Source organism: Temnothorax americanus, unplaced genomic scaffold, assembly GCF_048541705.1.
Source record: "Temnothorax americanus isolate GAGA-0224 unplaced genomic scaffold, ASM4854170v1 Scaffold26, whole genome shotgun sequence".
In the NCBI taxonomy this organism is placed as follows: Eukaryota; Metazoa; Arthropoda; class Insecta; order Hymenoptera; family Formicidae; genus Temnothorax; species Temnothorax americanus.
The window spans coordinates 3,019,684-3,041,371 of NW_027509401.1; the positions used below are offsets into that span (position 1 = coordinate 3,019,684).

At 37.1% G+C, this 21,688-nt stretch overlaps 1 protein-coding gene across 7 annotated transcripts in view; it reads right to left on the reverse strand.

Moving 5' to 3' along the window:
* Positions 1-20,989, reverse strand: part of LOC143899287 (uncharacterized) — a 37,009-nt gene extending 16,020 nt beyond the window's left edge. For 2 of the 7 annotated variants that reach the window (XM_077409490.1, XM_077409488.1), the window contains exons 1-5: positions 20,338-20,986; positions 19,550-19,744; positions 19,272-19,466; positions 18,304-18,808; positions 18,120-18,179 (exon numbers count right to left, since the gene is read on the reverse strand). In XM_077409490.1, the coding sequence (XP_077265616.1) occupies positions 18,120-18,179; positions 18,304-18,808; positions 19,272-19,466; positions 19,550-19,735 (946 nt within the window). In that variant the 5' untranslated portion in view covers positions 19,736-19,744; positions 20,338-20,986. Of the gene's footprint in view, positions 1-609; positions 4,082-8,464; positions 8,907-8,934; positions 9,928-18,119; positions 18,180-18,303; positions 18,809-19,271; positions 19,467-19,549; positions 19,745-20,337 lie in introns of those variants that run through there. The other 5 variants (XM_077409485.1, XM_077409487.1, XM_077409484.1 and 2 more) reach the window with 5 other exon arrangements.
* Between the last annotated feature and the right edge of the window lie 699 nt (positions 20,990-21,688).

Genomic DNA, 21,688 nt, shown 5'->3' on the forward strand with positions numbered 1-21,688 from the left:
AGAAAACCGACCCATTGTATATAATAAATCGAATCAGGACAAATGCCTCGTCGTGGATCGCGGCACGCGACGCTGCGAGTACAGAGGTGCCTTTTGACGGTGAGAAGAGAATAGAAGGAACATCGAGAAAAATCGCATATCAGTAGCAAGCTACTCGTACACTCGGAAGAATCTCGTCTCACTCTCGTTTCTCTACCTACTTTTCCACTCGTTCACTCGGATCTGAGAACAACAGCAGTAGCAATAACAAAAAGAAAAAAAGAAAGAAAAAAGGCAACGCACACGGTGAGACTTACAAATAGGAGGAAGAGAAAAAGAGAGTGTGACAGAGAGAAAGAGAGAGAAAAAGAGAGACAGTGATCACGAGAACGGCGACACACAGAATGGCAGTAATTGTAATATACTCTCGGAGCGGTCATCATGCTACTGTGAACTATAAATATACAACGGCATATAAATATGAACAACAGCGAAAAGAAAAACGGAAACAGGAACGAATAACACGTATAAAATGTTTCAACATGCACAACGTGGGCGGGACCAAGTTCGTGAGTCGTGATTGAAAGCCGAGTAATCAAGGCTCAAGGTTCAAATGAGACACGAGATATATATACTGCCAATCGCATGTTGTTATGTGTAGTGGACCGACAATCATGTATTCCTTTGGAATTTCGCTATTAATCGGGCGTTGCTCGTGTGCTTTGTGCTTGTACTTTAGCACACGTGGAGCGACGTGTCATGCGCGAGGAGTCGACGATTTCGTGAATCCATGACATTCGCGTCGTCTAAAGAAGCATCGTTCGTGTTCGTGAAATTTCTAACGCAAGAGGAAATCACCATATGAAAAGTATCTTCAGTACGTTCTGTGATGAGAGACATTTCTGCCGCTAGAAATGCTGCAAAATTTCGTTATAACGAATTCCACGTCCGAATTATGATAACATAAGATTCGGGTCATCTCAGATCTGAAATAAAATCCTTTTAAAACCTTTTTTTCTTCTATTTAATGAAACGTCGCGTGACTCGTAATTTATAATTCTCAATTTATTTAAAATATTTGTCCCGTATATATATATATATATATATATATATATTCGAGTTAAATTAATATAAATTCTTATAATCTTATCTAAATTAAAATGTATCGCTATATAAGAATTACGTTCTATCGTATTCATTCGTTATATCGAAATCTTATTGCGTTTGTGTCGCCGATCGAAGATTTTCGGAAAATAATCCCGGAAAATGTTCGATCGTTCCATGCAGTGAGAAAATAACTCCGCGGCACGTACGATTTTGATATAATGGCTTTTATTTTTAGAACGCGAAGTACAAAAAAATGTATAAGTCCGGCGATCTTTTGTATATTCTAACCGTGTCATAATTTACACATAATGCGTCGTGTCGGTTACAGCAGAAATGATCGCATCGTGAACTAGTAAAATTCTATTTTAAAAACGTCATAAAATAATTCTCTCTCTTAGAAAGATAAACTTAAATAAATTCCCAGTTTAGAGGCTACCTATCTACTTTGACGTTTCCAAAATTTCTTTGTATTAAATGCTATTAAAAACAAAGATTATATATTCATCCGGCGTCAATTTTCGCTAAAATACTCAAATTTCATTATATCTCTGCGAATTATATTACGATACTTTACGTTAGAAGCTATATAAAACAATGAAATAAAAAGTAATAAAAAATGACAAAATAAATGATTTTCTCCTCAAGTTTAATACGCTGTGTAACTTTACGTCATTGGTTACTACTGCGTATAATTTGAGAAGAGTGTGTCACATGATTTTGTAGATTGCCGAAGAGTAATCATCGATATTCGATTCTGTACGCCAAGATTATTCTGTATCGATGTTTTCGCAATTTCTTCACCGATAAACTAATTACATCAATTAGATTACGCAACGATGAGATCGGTCGATCCGACCGCGATCGACGATTGTCTAAAGTTTTGCGCTGAGACGGAAAACGTGACATTCACATATAAATAACAGTTTTATATTCAGTATATATAAATATGTATATGATGCCAATGCGGATATAATCGTCTCGTAAGTGTACGTGAATATATTGAAGGAAGGACGACGGATGGATTTCGTGCCGCTCGGAGGAAGCTGCCGCCCTAGATAAATTATGCACGTTTGACGGACTAACGAAGCTTCGGACAAGACATTGCTGCTGACTTGCGTTTTATTCGCGACGGATATTCGCGATGTTCTGATTTCGCCAAGTAGTGGTGTAGTAACATGATAACCCCCTTTGTGCAGTTAAATCGAGATCGCTCGATAACACTTAATAAGATCAGTCTAGTTGCGTAGAGTATAACTCCTCTGATATTATACTTAAGTACCGTACGTCGTAAACTTCGTTCGCCGTTTTTTATCCTTTTTTTATACTTATTATACATGCATATGTACATACACATGTCTCGAATTCTTCCCGCGTGTATGGATACAATCCTGCAGGAAGCGATCGATTTATATCGAATGTCGATTATTAAAGGAACAAGAAAATGAAAAGGCTTTTGTATCCACGAAGAAAATAAAATTGTAATTAGTAAAAGTAATAACAAGATCCCAAATCTCTTCAGATCTATGCATTAAAGCAGGTAATTATTTAATTACGTACAAAACAATAGGCTATTATAAGTCATTGAACGTTACGTACGGAATTAATAATATTATACGTGGACGCATTCGTCGACGCATCAAAAAAAGTATAAATAACTCACGTGGAAAAAGATTTGCGTACAATCGACTTGTAAGAGAAAATAATCCTTTCGTACATTTAAGTGTATATTTTAATTTTTTTTATTGCTGTGCTCCCGGTACGATGAAATATAGACTTTTAACACGTCGAGTACTATATGTATATGTAGTCACTGACAGAACATTTGTTTTTTTACTAATATACATTTATATAATAAGTATATGAAATTAAATATAATTTATATATAATATTTTAATGTATATATATGTATATATATATATATATATAATATTTATATATAAATGCATAAAAAGAAATTATGTAAATATATATAAGGTATCATATATATATAAACATAAAATTATATACAAAATTTTAATGTATACCAATCGAAATGTTTGATTCCTAAGGGCAATATAAATTTGGATTAAGGATAATTTCGTTACGCTTTTTAAAGAAACTTCATAAGACTCAAATAAAAACTCAAAAGACTTAATTTCATCACGCTCAACTTGTTGAAATGATTCCAAACTGCTATTTAAACAAATATGCAATAAAATCCGTTCAAGCTAGGTCTTAAATACCCAGAAGCTTTTACAATCAAGATCCTAAAATTTGCGAATTTCAGATGTCGAGGAGTCTCAAGATCTTTTCGTACATTTCCAATTATCCAAAAATCTCAAATCCCTGTCGGTGTCCAGACTGTCTACGTAATCGGCTACCATTCGCGAAAGACTAGTCGTGTTTCGTCAAGGTCGAAATTAACGTATGCTACGTCTACTGGCGTCGATCATACACTCGTGCACGATATAAGTACATCTATATGGGATCTATCGCCTTGCAGAGGATGCATCCTAAAAAATCCTTTTTGGGCGCTCCAATTTTCCGCGAATGACGTTAAAAATTAGAACGACGTCAAGGTATCCTGCCCGAATTCTGTCCGCGCTTTCATTCCTCGAGTTTCTCTATCGCGCCCCGCTCCCCCCCCCCACCGTACCCGCAACATCCGCGGCCGTTCGTATGTTATACGTTATCTATTACTTGACTCCGTGCACGTTCACCATGTGGCAGCGCATGGTGTACTTTCGCGTGAAGACGGTCTGACAGATCGGGCAGACCGTGTCGCCCCTGTGTATACTGCGATGATGAGCTAAGGAATCGCCACGATTGTAGGTTCGGCCGCAGACGTCGCACACCCAACGACCGCTTTCCACCACGTAGTGCAGCTTAGATCTGCGCCTGACCCCGTCGAGAACGAGGCTCATTTGCTGCACGGGTGGCACAGGTGGTGGTAGTAGTAGTTGTTGTTGTTGCGGTTGCGGTTGCGGTTGATGCTTCCCGTAATTGTGCTCTGATTCTGCGCACACAATCCAAAGTGTTTCCCATACACACACGGTCTCATACTTTTTATTGCAATAAATTCGTCGTGCGCGAAGAGATGCTTTTTCTCCGGTCTTTTTTCTTGTCTTTTTTTTTTTTCTGTGCCTCATCAGTTTCGCGGTTTCGGTTGTTTCGGTGTGTTGATTGTTGTTGTTTCTTTCTCGAAGAAAAATACGACAATGAGACATATCCGATAAGCACACATCGATAGCGATAGATTTTCTCTAAGCCGAGACTCTGATATGCATGATTCAAAATATTAGAACGTTAAAGACTCAGAATAATGATATATGAACTAAATTAATTTAGCTTTAAAAAAAAAAAAATGAGAAATTATTGATAAAGTTTTGTATAACGGTTTAAAATATCGTTTAAAAGATAACGAAAGTAAGTAATTACAATGAATCAAAAGATACTAATATTTAGAACTCTAAGAAACTAAAAGAGAGATCTAGAGGTCTTCGAAAATTTTTTCTAGGTATATGAAAGACTAAAAGAGACTGCAAAATCGCAAAAATTGTAAAGACCATTGAATGAAACATTTACGTTTTATACGAGATGTGTGCTTATATAAATAATATAAGCGGTAATGCACGGCTAAATATAAACGTTCAATTTAAATAATTAATTGTTACTTAATTACGCTGCATCGCACTAAATCGTGCTTCATTTTTTTTATAAGATGAATGAAGGTTTGGTCTCAGGCCGTCAGGAATACATTTGAAAAAATGAGAGAGCACGACCCATCGAGAAAATTTGATAGTTCATGTATAACGTGTAAAAAATACACTACATTTATCACAAAATAAATTATGGAATACAGCTGCGTTCTCAAAGTAAACTTGAGAAAATCGATATTACAAGAAGGACCTTCGAGTGTAACAATATTTTGTAGCAAATTAATTTGTCATATTTTAATAATTAATAATAAAATACATTCACTCGATACTGATCTTTCTAAAAATATATATTTCATATAAAGATCCGCTATAATTAATAATTTGTCTTAAAGGTGTGCACGTGTGTATATGTGTTTTGACCAAACGATAATTTCTAATAAGTAATAGGAAATCATTAATGTGCAATTTATATTCCTAATTTCATTATTGTGTTAATTTTAATCGACGGGTCGGCCCTTCATACATCGTACTCGCCAACGCATTCCGTGTCGAGTATGTGTACCGTACATCGATACAATTGTCGGGATTCTGGTGTTAAGAGCTCGTAACCAATGTAAGTAGGTACAGTCCCCATAAGCATATTCAATGAAGCCTCCAACCAGAAACGAAAAGAAGAATTCTTTGGGAGTGTGCCGAAAAATGTCAAAAAGCTTGCGGATACCGAGACATGCGAAGTACTATCTCCTGTACATTAACGAAGAGAAACCAACTCTTCGCCGAAATTGTAACTTCATGAAATTCTAACGACAAAACCAGCGTCATCTTAAACAAAACCTCACGATAAGACAGAAGTCTTATCGTTAATTTATTTTTATTCCTAATTCGTCGCTCGCTGCGCGCTATTATTCCAATTTTATCCAATTAATGTATTGAATTGCGCATAGTCTTGCTAGTTGTTGGCCCAAGAAGTACAGTTTCTTTTTTACAATCCTTTTATTAGAAACTCGTAGCATTAAGTACTCGATGGCATCGGAAGTGCTCACTCCCGATAATATACAAAATCGTGTACACAGATTATTAAACATATATAAGTATTGTTACTGAAACGTACAAAAAACTGCGAAACGCGCGACGCAAGATCATTATAGACACACATGAGATAATAATATATGACACAGCAACATTCCGGCGAACATATATACACAACATATATCCACTCCAAGCTGTTCTAACGTAAAATACCCGAAGTTCATGCTTCTGAGTCATGAAGATTTTGTAAAATTAATAATAAATGAAATAGGATCGCTGTGATATACAATCATTTAGAAAAAAACGTTATTCTTAGTCAGAACTTTAGAATATTAGAGATATACCGTATAAAAGATCTCCGGAATATAGAACAGAATACGAAATATATAGGATATATTGCAAAAAATTACACCACGGCCAGGATTTGAACCTGGATTACCCTACATTCCGTGTGGGTGTTTAATTCGATCATGAGGCTTGTGATATTTATCGTAACAACCAGTTAATAATAAGAAGGTCTTTAACGGCGACGTATATAAAAATAATAATAATAAGTGAAACAGGATATCTCTAATAGGTATATTTCTAATATTCTAAAAAAAAAGATTTGCGTTAATATGATTAAATTAATTATGTGACTATTATGCTTAGCTTTAGTTGAAACTGCGCTTCAAAACCGTAAGTAACGCGTGATTTGCTAAGACAAAGAATTGTACACAAAATTCACGCGAATAATATCAGGCTTCCAACAGTCAGTCCTGACCGAAATTGACGTTTTTCTCTAATTGTTGTTTTGTAACATTGTATTAACCTTTAGAGGACGAAAAGTCTATTTTTAAGCTTCACACTATTTATGCGTTAAAATATCATATATATAAGGGTTTTTTTGAGTCGCTGAGTTCTGGTGGTTCCGAGAATCTAAGGCAAACAAGTGTGAATGGCCAATGCGTGGTATCTAGTATATATCAAAAAAAGGTATTCGTCGACGACCAAAGTTTGTCTCGTGAGTGCGATATGCCTCTGTGTACGTTGCTTCGAAATATATCATACAAAGCAACATTGCTAAATGTATGCATAAACATCTTAAATAAAAATTTTTTTTCTCATAAATTCTCCTTATAAATTTATTTGCATTTTTAGCTTTAAATTTCAATATATATAATATATTCAATATATATATATATATATAATTTTTCAATTAATATATATATATATATAAATATATATAAATATATATATATATATATATATATATAAATATATATATATATATATATATATATATATATATATATATATATATATATATGTAGGTCCAGAGGTATGTTCCGGGACTGTTTACGTTTTTTGAAATGTACAGTCCTGGAATATAACGCATATATATGTAATCAGATTCAAAAAACTGTCCCGGAATATACCGATATCAAAAATAAAAGCCCCGGAACATACTTTCGGACCTATATATATATATTATATATATGTTATAATATATATATATACAAGATTTCGCAAAAAATATTTCCATATTTTTCATTCATAACTAAATATAAATAATAATTTTCTTGAAATTTATAATTATTTACAATCATTTACATAAATTTACAATCATATGAATGTTTTATGCAATTTTTCCCTTTTTGTCAAATCACCATATTTTTAGGCTCCACGGAGATCGCTTATTTTTCGTAGTATAACACTTTATTAACACATGAAAGTTATAAGTAAAAATCATGAAAAGTCATGAAAAAAACCTGCTTGTCCTCTAAAGGTTAAATATGGTCCATCTTTTCATTACACATCTAGAACTAAACATAACTATATGCTGTATCAATACACTATTAATATTACTCTGTTGATATAAGTTACATATTAAATTCAAGAAATAATTATGTTTAGAATTAAATGTGCAATGAAAGAGTACCAACCAAAAATAAAATCGATACTGGCAGAGAACAAAATATTCTTTCATACATGAGAGTCTTGTAGTGTTATATGTAGCTTTAAAAAATGCTTCCCTAAATATTAAAAGAATAATGCATTATTATACAATCTTAAACACTCTTAATATTATACTTCTATTTCATGGCACGTCGTTTAAGTCAATATAATTTTTTTCGTTCGTAAAGAATGTTTCAAAAGTAATGTAAAATACTTCATCGATACAGAATTAGTTTATGTCAAAATAGAAAAATAAAAAATTCTAGTTATTTATTTTTAAATAATAAAATATATCTATAAATCTTCCTCTCTTGCTATTAGAAATTAATATTCAGACTATTGCAAAAAATAAACAGTGTACATTAAGCGATGTAAACATCTGTTAAAATTTCCATTTGTTTCAATACTTATGCACTATATAGTCTTTTTTAAATCCTGGCCTGCATGCTTCATTTTCGGCTTATTTTTATATTTTCTTTTTTATAAGAGAAGTATCTTTTATATAAAGAGTATCTATTTCAGACTGATAGAAAAATAGGTAATACAAATATGTCTCACTGATATACCTATATTTGTGTTATCTAATTTTTTAACAGTCTGAAATAAATCTTTCCTTATGTATAATCGATGATAACCTTTTTTATTACAATAACAAATTTTATTCGTTGAAACATCCTAACTTTCGATATTAACATGTTCGCTGCCATGGTAATCATATTATCGAGTAAAATTAAAGTATTCACGCTTGGACTTAATATCTGCGTTTTTTGTGAAAAAAAAAATTATATCTAAACATCATGAATGTATCGAAATAAAGAGTGCGATCTTAAAAATACGTTGTGGAGCAACTAGAAGAATATTATTCGCTCAATGAGATTTGAGGAATTGAAGGAACTTTTTAATCGGGCGTTTTAATATGATGCACTATGTTGAAGCAACGCAGACAAAAGTGGGGCTTGCCAATGCATTCGTTACAGAACGTTGTTACCTCGACGGGCTTATGATTTTTAAACAACGTGATGTTCTCGCAACATCTCTTACAGGGTTTCTTTACCTGCCTAGCCCGTCCCTTCTTTTTTTGAATCTTATGACGTGATATGTTCCGTGTTACAGGACTTGAAGGTCCATCATGCTCGTCTTCTACATAGTAGGTATCTAGGTAGGATCTAGTAGGTAGACATCTACTCAGGTAGATTACCAAATCTTTTAGAGATTCTACAACAGACATACGAATTTCGTACCATTATACTATATGTATAATAATTTAGAATGTTATATATAATAATTTAGAATCAGTTATAGATTTTCGTACGATTTAACTGGACTACTGTCACTCGGCCCAACATGTTAAGAGAATTTCCATTCGTTGTAACAACTTTTAGCTTATCACATAGCTCATTTTTTTTTTCTCTTTAAGCACAAGCTTCGTTCATCAAATGCCAATAAAGGGTATACATCTTGTGTGTGTGTGTGTGTGTGTGCTTGTTCTTTCATTTTCAAATACTAACGTTACACGACGTTGCAATCTAGTTTTACGTAATATAGTCGGCGCGAAATTTGTTTGACAGCGAACATATCAAATACCTTAAACATTAAGGCTCGTTCTGCTAAAACTTGAAACTATCTGGGGAATAAATCCTCGTTATTTGCACTCTGTTGAAGCTTAGTTATACCTTAGGTCGTTTAACTCTCGTTATATAAGTACTTAAGCCTCTTATAATATATCTGCTAACAAATATACTCGGCTATAAATACGGCTATACACCACAAGAAATCTGCCGTTAAAATATCTTCTCGCGACAATAAGCTATTCCGCGTAACGATCAACCTTGCGTGAAAAACCGTCGCGAGCGAGCCGGTGGAGGAGCCCGGAAAAGAAGCCCGGGGGAGAAGGAGAGAGTCTCAAAATGTTATCACTTTCGAAAATTTGACTGGACGTCGAACACGCTGAACGTGTGCTGACGCTTGTGGATGCGCAGCAAGTGTGCCTTCATGTCGTAACTTCGACTGAAGATGCGCTGGCAAATCGGGCACCTGGTCTGGCCCGTGTGCAAGTCCTTGTGCAGTGTCAACGACATCGGGTGCTTGAAACCCTTCCAACAAATTCTACAGCGAAACAAGAGGCCGGCGTCCGCCGCAGCGTCGGACTGACCGTAATCGTCATCCGGGACGAGCTCGGCGACGCCGCTGGCAGAAACGGCGTCGGCGTCGTCGTCGTCGCCATCCGCGGCACGTTCTACAAAGAAAACAACAAACACACAACGTCACCACGCATTGTTAGCTGACGCAACGACGGCGAATGTGTAAAAACGGCGCGCGCACGCGTTCTCCCCCGTCCGGCGCCGAATCTCGAGGGCTAAAATGGTAACGCGCGTATAAAATCCCCCATCGACAACCATCTCGCGCGTCGTTTTCTCTCTCCCCCTCTTGGAGAAACTAGATTCTAATACCCATCCCGTGAAAAACTGCATGGCTGATCGTCGGAGAGAAGGATTTCAACGCCATCAACGACTGCTTCAAAGACTTGGAAGCACTTCTTGGCAAGGCTCACGAAGTGACGAGCTGTGGACATCGGATGCTAATCTTTTAAAACTAATTACTTAAAATTACAATTTGTTTTTTAAAGGATGATACTTCTTCCCTCATTTCCTTGTAAGAAATCACATTATTATCGTATATATTAAATAATAAATTTCCAAGTTGTCTACTCGTAAGTAAAATTAAATTAATGCATTGTCATTAATATAAATGCATACATCTGCATCATTACAATATTTAACGGATACTTATTGCAATACAAAAATATCTTGCGTAATCTGTGGGGGGGGGAAACATAATTTTTTTATTTCTACTTTTAAGGAGACAAAAAAAAATATATATATATATGAGATAGGAAATGCTTCCAAATATTTGCAAAGCGACGATATCATGTCTCGTCTCTCTCGTCAGTTCCTGACGCCTTTTTCCTACGTGCGTGACAAGCGCAAGCTAAGTAGAGCAAGCCTAATCAGACCAGACAGAGGAAACGGAAGACACACGACACCATTGAAGAGAGATTCAGAAGCTTGTTAAGCCCCCAGGCGTCCGAAAATATCAGAGAAGGATTCGTTTCTCGTGAATTTAACGTTTCAAAAAACGTTGCTAATATAGTTCTTAAGGAAGGCATAAGGGGGTACCCTTAAGGATAATCTTGTAATACTTTTATTGACACGTTGCGCTTCGTGTATCTCGGCTGTATTTCACAAGTCGTTGTAATAATTATTTTGTAAAAAGAGTTATTGGAAAAAAACTTCATTGTTTATACGCGTTAATTTTCCAGCACGTAACGAGCTTTTAAATTAAATATTTTCAACTTTAGTAAAACTTTAGTCTAACAATAAAAAAAGGAAAATTCTCTAAAAGGATATCTTTTCCGTAATTTGCTGAAAATTACAAAACTTCAAATGTTGATAAATATATTATTTCAATAGAAATAAAAATTTATTTCAAATATTTTATGTAATAATTAGTATGATTTGAATCTTTAAAACGAGACAGAAAAAGAATCGTTTCATCGAAAACATTTAATCTTTTCGTTCTTTCAACAGCGTGTAAACGGTGAAAATGATCGATGTGTGAATGAAATTCTTAATAAAAATCAGTCCACAGTTACTTGTTGCTAAGTTTGCGATAATACTGCAATACCTGATTTGTCTTACAGTTAAATTCGCGATGCTAACACGAAAATCCAAACGATCTTGCTTCGCCAGAATAACCAAAACTTAATTCTAATGGGAGATCTTCGGGGCTGTGTGCAGAGCGGATAATGCACCAGATTAATTTGGGCGACAGTTACGTTTGTTATATGCCGTACGAGTTGCTTGAAACTATCTTACAAATGTAACGAATTAAATCGTGGTAGCTGCCTTAATCTGGTATTAACGAATAGGAAATTGCTTTTCTTTGTACTTAACGTTTTCTTAACAAATCGGTTACATCTAGATCTTCACAGTAATAAGATTCTAGGAAGATTCTGGATCCACGTAAACCTGATACCTGATAAAACTGATGAATACGTTTGTATCGATAAGGCTATATATGTAACAGTCTTACGGAAAGAATCGAAATTAAATTGGCTTTTTTTATTATTAATTTTACTTGACAATCTTCATCAAAGTGCACGTGAAATAAAATGTGCTTTTATTAATCTGTCTTACGTAGCATATTTTTACGTTATTCTTTTATGTATCTAATTCCTTAAATAGACGGACTTTACGCGGAATTGTCAAATAAACGTCAAAATAATTTCGACTGCACTTTTGAGCGATGAGTGAAACGGCAATCTCGTGTGTAACTTACGGCGCAGCATTATACTGAATATCGTGATTCGTCAAAAATCATACTATCGTTGATCGCAATCGTTAGTCGCAATCAACGTAACTATAAATCATATAAGTAATATACAATTAACAAGCACGGGATGTTCATGAGATGTCAGGTAATCAATATGCACGCAACGTTTTATCTCCGTCTAGATAGCACTCTAATACACAGTATTACAAATACAACTGTCGTAAGTTATAAATACTAGTTTGGCATAAATACGGGGGTGGTTTGATAAGTTTGGCAATATGAGATGGCGTTACAATCCATTTGGTGACGCGTCACTTCTGGCTGAAAGCCTGGAAGAAAGGGGTTCGAAGAGTGGAACTGTCCTGGCATCGCGTCACCAAATGGATTGTAAGGCCATCTGAAACTTATCAAACCATCCTCGTATCTTGTATGAAATACACGATACACGTTGCCTTGCGCCTAAATGAAATTCTGGGGGAAAAAAGAATGGGAGGTCGAATTTCGCCCCTGCTTATTTCCGCCAGTATCTCACTTAGGAATAAAGATTGACTTCTTGCTGGTGAATTCTTGCTTTAAAGAAGAATATTGTCACGGTTCAAAAAGATCTAACAAAAAAAAAAGATACTTGTGACACGGTCATAAATATAGGCTGATCAAAGCTCTTCTCTCTCTCTCTCTCTTTCTCTCTTCCTTTTTTCCTCTCTCTCTTTCTCTTTCGATGTAATGGGCCTGTATCGAGGCCTGTGTCTCTTTCCGATACCGATCTCCATTCGTAGCCCGTACGATCGGTCCGATCGCGGGGGGGCGGACGGAACACGTTAGTCTTTTTTCGCTGCCGGCGGGGCGCTAAGACGGGGTTGGTGCTAGGGGGGCGGGATGTGCGGGATCGCACGCATTTTGTGATAGTCGACGAAGCATGGCCAGCGGCATAAACAGGCATTGCAGGGCCAACATTTGAAGCGGGTCTGCCTGAGCTTGCCGCGTGACGTTACCATGCCGCGTTGCTTGCAGTGCACGCACACTTTCCCGTGGCCGTTTGCTTTGCTGAGGCTATGCGGCTGACCAGATACGTACGTAAACCCTCCTGGAGAGAAACACAGTGTTGTGGCCAACAACAAGAACAACAAACACAACGCCTGGTCGGGCTGTGTCGGGTTAGTCAGTTTTTCTTAAGAAGTAATAGGCGCGGTAGGGGCATGCAGGCAACCATTAGTTATATAGTTATACAATTATGAAAAAAAAAAAAAAAATAAATAAAAAGACCTCTCCGTACATCATCCACCGGGCAAACAATATAAACCGTGACGGCACCAGCGGCAACAGCATCAGCAGCAGCACCAACCCCCAGCACCAACCACAACAATCCCACAATCGCAGCAGCGGTAACCGCTAAAAAGCCGTGTCTACAGAGTGTGTGTGTCTCATCGGCGATCTGCTCTACACCACCGAACTACGCGTGAGTTACGAGTGCGCGTTCGGTGGTATCGCCACGTGCTAATATTTCAATGCGCGAGCTCCCGCATTATGCCAATATCTCTCCCTCGTGTCTGTCCGGAAGAGAACTCGTACGATGCTTCTTTTTTTTTACGACCCCCAGGCGATCTTAAATTTGCTCGGAATAGTTCATCGTGAAGCGATATCAATTCTTCTTCGATTAATACAAGAGGACATGAGGAGAAATTAGTCCACGTGGAGAAACGTGAACGCATGAGGATTAGTAGCGCTTCCGGGTCATCTCAGATTTCGTTCCCTTGAATAATCTTTCAATCTTTTCATAGATCTATCATCAAGATTGTTGTACAACGGCGGAAACAATCATAAAATAATTTAGATCGCCTTCTTTTTTGTCGATCGAGAGGTCTATCTAGTTTCATTGTTCGTCACGGAAACTTCCGAAGAAGACTTGCCTTTTCTGTCTATCGGCCATCACGAGAAAAACTTCTACGGTTCGAGAGAAAAATCTCTTTTTCATCCGGTCGATGACGGTGAAACGAGGAGGCTGATCGCACGTAATTGCTCAGGACGCTCGCGTATCCAACCTCCCGTGCTTCTCGACGGTGAGCTTCGCCGACCTCCTGCTGCGCAATTCGGGAGAGGATCGATACCCCAAGCGGGATCAGCTTTTCCCGCGAACAAAGAGACGGCGTCGATCGCCATTATTGTAGGTTGATCGTCGTATGCTCGCCTTGCGATAGGATGAATTACGAGTTTTTGGCTCACTCCTCTCCAAATGCGAAACGCAAACTTCCACACAAGCACTCATCGTCCGTTCTCGGTCTCGTGTTCGTTTGATTTTTTTTTCTCCCTCAATTTGAATCGTGACTTCGACAACGCAAATCTCGCGACAGTCGCAGAACTATCGGCGAAACACTCGCGTGTCGACGAAACGTTTTTCAAGAACAATTCAGTATCTTGGAAATAAAGAAATAACAGTGCCTTGGAAGTAGGAAGCAACTGTGTATTCAATCACAGAATCACGCTAGTCCTCCCACTCCCAAGCTACAATTGGCCTAAAATCGTTGTAATCAATTTCGATCTAGAATTTATCCATCAACAGGGCGTCTGTTTCTATCTCCTCGCGAGATAAAGATCAGTAAACCCAATGTTACCTTACGACTTAGATATGGCAGTATATTAGAAATTAGATATTAGAAATTTATCTTCTTTAATCAAGTCACATTAACTGACTAAATATTCCGTATCCAAGATATCGCATTATTCGATTAATAACGGGGTCCGCAGCTTCGTGCTCATACAGATTCACAGTCGAGATTCGGTAAACGAGAAAGATCACGCGACGAATCGACTTCGAAGCGAAACGCAACGGGTCACATCACGCGGAGACGTTAACGACGTTTACGTGAACAAATAATAACGTTAGCACTTGAAATGAAGGAACAAGCGTTTTGATGTCGTCGTGACTACTAGAAGAACTCGTGCTACTGCTTTTTAGATCGTTGCTGAGATCTTGTATTACCTACCTGCCGAAACCACCCACTTATTTCTTTCTTTTCTTTTCTGTCTTTTTTTTTTGTCGTTCTTTCTCCGGCCATACATATTTGCAATCAAAGATTTTCGGGTCGGGTCAAGATACGTTCACAATCCCCACACTCGTGAGCGTCTCGTGCGGAAAATATACCGGATGTCGATAGTCTCTTCCGAAATCCGTCTCGGTCTTTCGATTTATGCATTTCGTTTTCGTTCGATTTTAATTCTAATTTGTCTATGTAATTAACTGACAATGAACATAAAATGGTCCAATAAAGCGATAAAGTATAATAATGCACGAATATAATTATACTTATATATATTTACATTAATATATATTTATTAATAGAACGTCAAGTAAAATTTCAACATCTATAAGATAAATCAACATCGAGCCATAGGTTTCGTTTTTATCAGTCTCGGTTTTGTAAGGCCTTGTGTAATATGCATTTAACAAGGCCATAAATACAAAATAATCCGAAAACATCTGTTTACTTTAGTACAATTTTGTGTGCAACTGTTGAGACGCAATCTTATCCTATTATGCTTTGAACTTGCATGGATTTCCCGTTTAATCATGTGAAATCTATTGTACACAATATTAATATTTTTAGAGCTCTATTTTCCCAATAGGGTACTAATATCAAGAATATCAGAGAATACCGGAAATGACGGATTCCAGAGGAGTATCGATTCAATCCTGATCGCTGTATTTCCCATACGCTCCTGCTTACTATATGGAGTTTTGCATCGTACAAGGAGGGAAAGAATTGCTTTTAAATTACCAAATATTAAGGAAAGATTGCACGCGCATGCCACTGTCACCAGAGCACCACCACCACCTGACTACTTCAGAATTAGTTCGTATTTGCACGAATGTATATCTCGCGACAGACTAACGATACATTCTGCAAGTTAATCTCAACATTAATCGATCCTGATCCGGATACAACGATCGTTATGATCGCCGGAAGCTGATTCGAAAAGCACTCGAACAAAATTCGCAATTAAGTGTCCGAGATAATTTTCATAAAATATTATACATGTAATTAATTAATTAACTTATTTTCGTACGATTGCGTCAAAATCATCTTGGATTATCTTCAACTAGAGATTACATTATTGTACAATCATAAGTCTATAAATTCAATTAAAAATAAATAAATAATTTGGACAAAGCTATTCTCATCGAATAGTAAAGAGGAAAAATTTTGTCTGAAATATTCATTTATCGAAACAATTATATTTAAAAGAATTGGGGCATAATTGTATTTTCATTAAAAAATAGATTACATATTATTTAAAAAAATTTTTTTTGTTTAAATTATAGCCTATTACATTCGACCATATTGATCAAGTTTTCCAAAATAAACTTCGCCAAAAAACTTTCAGAAAATATTAATTCCATAAATTTTACTCGCAGTGTTTTGTTCTAACGTTTAAAAATCGATATCCGATATTTAAGATTAACGTTACATGCAAATAAACCATAGTGTATATGTAATAGGATTCGCGCCATACACACGAATTAGATATTTTTACGAAGAAGTTGCCTTGAACCAGTATCGAAAGGTATTTCTTATTTTAGTATATACACAGAAATATGCTTCCAGTTAGTGCGCATAAGGAATATAGTGGTGGCTTTGATCAAAGTTATTAAAAAAAGGAACGTTGATGATTGTCGGCACACATACAGCACTTGGCAATGCTTACTAGTATCTACAGTTCAACCTACACCCGAGTGCCTGTACCATACATTTACATCCAAAACACCATGCACTCTGTACATTAAAAGGTAAATCTCGATATGATCGGTGGAAATAAAAGTAGTCTTCGCCCTGTTACAAAGCAGGGAATGTATCACACATATGTTTATCGTTAATGCTGAGAAATTTGCTTACAATAAGATTGTAAACCTGATTCCATTTAATAATGCAAGAGTAATCAGGTCAAAAAGGAAAACAACAATTGAAAGTATTTCACAGAGCATTGCAAAAACTAATAAATTTTTAATAGCGTTATATATTACAGGGTAAAAAATATGTCATTTTTGTAAAATTGTGAGAAGCGTTATCGATTCTTCATTATCTTTAAATATTTTGTCATGTTAGAGTGAGAACCAGGTCCACGTAAAAGAAAGATTGTAATTAAGACCCAAGATATCTTGTTGAAATATTCGTCGTTGTAAGTAATAATACACGTTTCCACTGTAAATCTTACACATCACTGTCTTTGGATTTATATATATATATATATATATATTATATATATATATACAAAACCTAATCTCCTCTTCTAATTATCATTTGTGTGCGTGTATAAGTAATGCAAAGCTGCATAGCTACCAAACCATCGTACAGTTTGATGTGAAAAATCAATCAACTAACTACCCCTCAAACTTAAGATCACAATATCACAACAGGAAGGAATCCTGTCTTCCTTCTTATTGCAATAAAAAATAATTGTTGCGGAACCTTAATCCATGAAACCAGGTAATTCCCAAGTAATACTGACGCTTCATGTATCAAGGTGCTTATACTATTGTTCTGGTTTTGTACCCACAGTACATGCAATTAATCCATCACCACTGAAGTTAGAGTGCAGTTTCGTGTATCACAGAGGAGTTTATAATTCAAATTAATGCATAAAATTATCTTATATGTATATTAATGTCCAATATATTAAAATCAGGTATATATATAGATGCGCATTTTTAAAAGATTGCTAACTTATAACTAAGTATGTGGATCATGTGGATACAAAACTTTGAAGTTTGTCAGACTGCCATTACTGTCACATACTACTGTATGTTGCTTGTAAATAATTTCACGAATGATATAATGGATGATTAAATACCGAATTTAAATAATTTGTCATTCCTATATATTACAATCTGTAATTTGAGATTTAATAATTTGTTTTAAATTAGAGCCTTAATTTTCACAAACTTTAAAAAAATAATAATTTAAATAAATCTATAATTAACTACAACTATTAATTCATCAAATTTGTTGCAATTCCATGTTGTAATTACATTGTAATGGCAGAACAACAGACTATATCATATAATTTGTATATATAATAAAAAGAGAATAGATAATCACTTACCCTGTACCGCATCCTGTGTTGCCCTTTCTCCCGAAGTACTTGGTTTAGATAGTAGGTGTCCTAACAGACAAAACAAAATCATCAGCCTGCGTGAAAACTGACGTTGAAAACTGATTAAAATAAATGAGGTAAAAAATATTTCTGCACATTCTAGACATTTAAATAACGTACAAAAGATACCTACCAACATCTGACTGATGTTTGCCGTCCAAACCGTCCGATGTCGACTGACTCGAGTAAAATGTCTGACTGATGTCAGGCTTCTGTTCGTGATCAGGCGTGGTCGACGACGTGTCGTCTATGGTGATTTTATTCAGCGTACTGTCACCTATACTCTGATCTTCGTAACTACAACTGCTACCATCTTGCTCCAGATATTCCGGCATCTCCAGCTTTAAGTTCGGCATGAGGGGAATTATTTCAACCGGATCGGAGGCCGATCCCGTCTGATTTTCCGACGTTTTCCCATCGCAATCCTTCGCGTTCATCCCTGCCGAATTCTTCTCCGCGTTCACATTCGTACTTTCTCGAATTTTTCTTCTTTTGTTTGGCGGCACTTCGGGTTGCAATTCGACGGCGTGGTATGGCATCGGAGACGATGGGGACTTATTTCTCTTGTTATCCCCCGTGGATTTACCGGAAGTGTTCTGCAGTTGAACTTCAGGCTCGTTGGGAATTTCTAAGTCATCCTAAAAGGTAATATAATATATAAATAAGAGGCATAGTTCAGTGCTGAAGCAGTTGTCAAAGATCCAGGTTCGATTTTTGGATTCGTCACCCTGCATGTGTACTAGGATTTTTTAGTGGAAAAATATTCCACCGAAATATAAATAAAATACCCGAAACATGAAATCAATCCTAAGCTAACTGGAAATGAGCAAATTGAAGTACTACGTTGCTCTTTGGAAGACAGAAATCACCAAATAATGTTAACAATAAATAAACTTAAAATAAAACAAATCCAGTTCTCCAGAATGTAGATTGGGGCAAAGGAACTTATATATTCTCTTTCCATTAAAATTATTATTATTATTATAACAAAATCAGAGATAGCCATGGCTCTTTAAACAGCAAAAAATAGAAGTAAATATATAATAAATGTATATATTGATCTGTATAATCCCTTAATCATTTTACACGTTAGTAACTCACCTCTACTAGACTGTCATCCTTTCCTGTGCCATCTGTGAGACCCTGCACCGCCAAGAGCTCTGCCGTTGTGAGAAAACTCGCCAATTGTTCTTGAACGACATTTACTTCACCTTGGTACATAAAATCGACCAAGGCAGCCAAGTCATCGAATTTTACATTACGGAATATTATGACGGGATGCTGGCACGGATTTTCCTATAATATAACAAATAACTGTTACAAAAAATTGTTCCCACATTTAAATGCACACCTAACGAATCGACCAAAATTGCATTTACCTTAAATAAATCTCTAAAGTATGTACTACATGCTGACAGGAGCATTTTATGTGCTCTGATCCTTTTGCCTTCGCAGCTCAAAGTGACGTCTACGAGATCCTCGTCCGTCCTTAATGTGTCAAAAGCGCAAGTAATGTGTTTCAAATAATTGTTCCATCTAAGAGAGAACTGTTGACTGGAACCCATTCTGCTTTCCTGAAAATAAAAACAAAGTAGTTTATTGAACTACCTGGACTAATATTTGGAGTATATAAAGTAACATAAAGTAATATCCCAACTAATTTTTGCAAAAATATTTAAAATTAAATCATTAAATAAGATTAAAATAAAGATAATCAGCAATACGCATATCTGTTTTATCTCATTTACAACACAATTATTGTTCATTCTACGATTAATCATTGAAGCAATACATTTATGTGTTGCATCGGAGAACTTTACCTACATACAGAAATGTTTGTAAAAATCATGTGTGTGTGTGTGTGTGTGTGTGTGTGTGTGTGTGTGTGTGTGTGTGTGTGTGTGTGCGCGCGCGTGCGTGTGTGTGTGTGTGTGTGTGTGTGTGTGTGTGTGTGTGTGTGTGTGTGTGTGTGTGTGTGTGTGTGTGTGTGTGTGTGTGTGTGTACATATATACTAGAATACCGTTCAATTTTCTTTAAAAAAACGTAACCCGAGGCACAGATATCGCTACATATGAAGCAAAAAAACTCGGAGCGTCAACACACAAATCGGGCAGCGGTAACCGAAAGGTTATCCAGAACCCAGACGCTACCCCGACCAAAATTTACCTTGACTGGTTCCTCGAGGGGAAGTTGCAAAACGAGAGAAATCCCAAGGGGGAAGGGCGGCAGCCACGCGGGGTGAGGAGTATCAGGATGATCTCGAGAATGTGAGGCCGTGTCGCGCGAGCGGATCGAAGCGGAGATGGAGGTGGCGGACGCGAATCGGCCCGCGTTGCCGCGTTTGTCGCGTGAGCAAACACGAGACTAGCCGCGCACTTGACGCGGAAACCTTAAACTGTAAACAGTGCGAACGGCCGCGCTCTCATGACACCGCCGGAGGCAAACACCGCCGCTGGCGTGTACCGCACACTCGCACACTCGCGTTCCCCGCTTCACCCTTTTCTTTTCTTCGCTTCGTTTTTTTTTTCTTCTCTTTCCTCTCCACCGTCGCTCGTTCGCTCCCTCTCTCTTTCTCTCACTCGCGACGGTCCCGTGCGATCTCAGCCAGCGTGCCGCGTGTCGTCACGCAAGTGCATCGCGTCCCCGCGACGTGCTGCGCGCTCGGAGATGCCGTTTCGCGACGAATCCGCGTCGTGTTCCTTCACAACAAGCCACACTTCGCAGGCGAGTGACAGCTGGCGGCCATTTTCAGTACGGTACGGGGGATACGCGCACGGGATGCGCGAGGAAGCCCGACCCCGACCGCCCTCTCCTATCCTACCCGTCCCCCACCGCGGCGTCGCGCGCGATTCGTGCGACGTCACGTGGTCGCGGGCAGGCGCGCGAGACGCGCGCTCATTGGACGATAACCGCGGCAACGTTCACTGCGCTGCCACGGAGCGCGCGAATTATGATTAAATTTCTGCGTTTCTTCGTCCGATCAAAAGAAAAAATTGCCTATTAATTTTTAATTAATGCTCAAGCCCCTTGCACAGTCAGGCACAGTGCCAGGCGTCATACTGAATGTGTATTCTCTCTCGTAGGATTTTGACAAAATCGCCTTATGGCCAGCAGACTCTTAATTATAAAGCCTCTTGCACAATACTAAGCAATAGGCAATTAGGAAACAGAGAATAGAAATCAGAAATCCATGTATAAATGCAGAATAAACAGTGCAGAATAATGTTCATGATAATTTATGAGTAAATAAATCTTTTTTGAAACAAGTCTAATATACATTTCCCATTTTACATTATTCGGAAAGGTTTGCTGTAATTAAGATAAAATGTATGTTGAAATACATTCAAATGTCACATCGTTTCTCACTGTATCTTCCCAGTGTATGTACAAGGAAAATACTTTTATTTATTTATTTACGTGGTTGAAGCGCGCCTCGCGCCCGGGCTCGCGCCCCAAGATCCCTAGTTACCAAGCGTCTATTGCGCCCTTTGTATATCGACCGCGACCGCGCGTCACT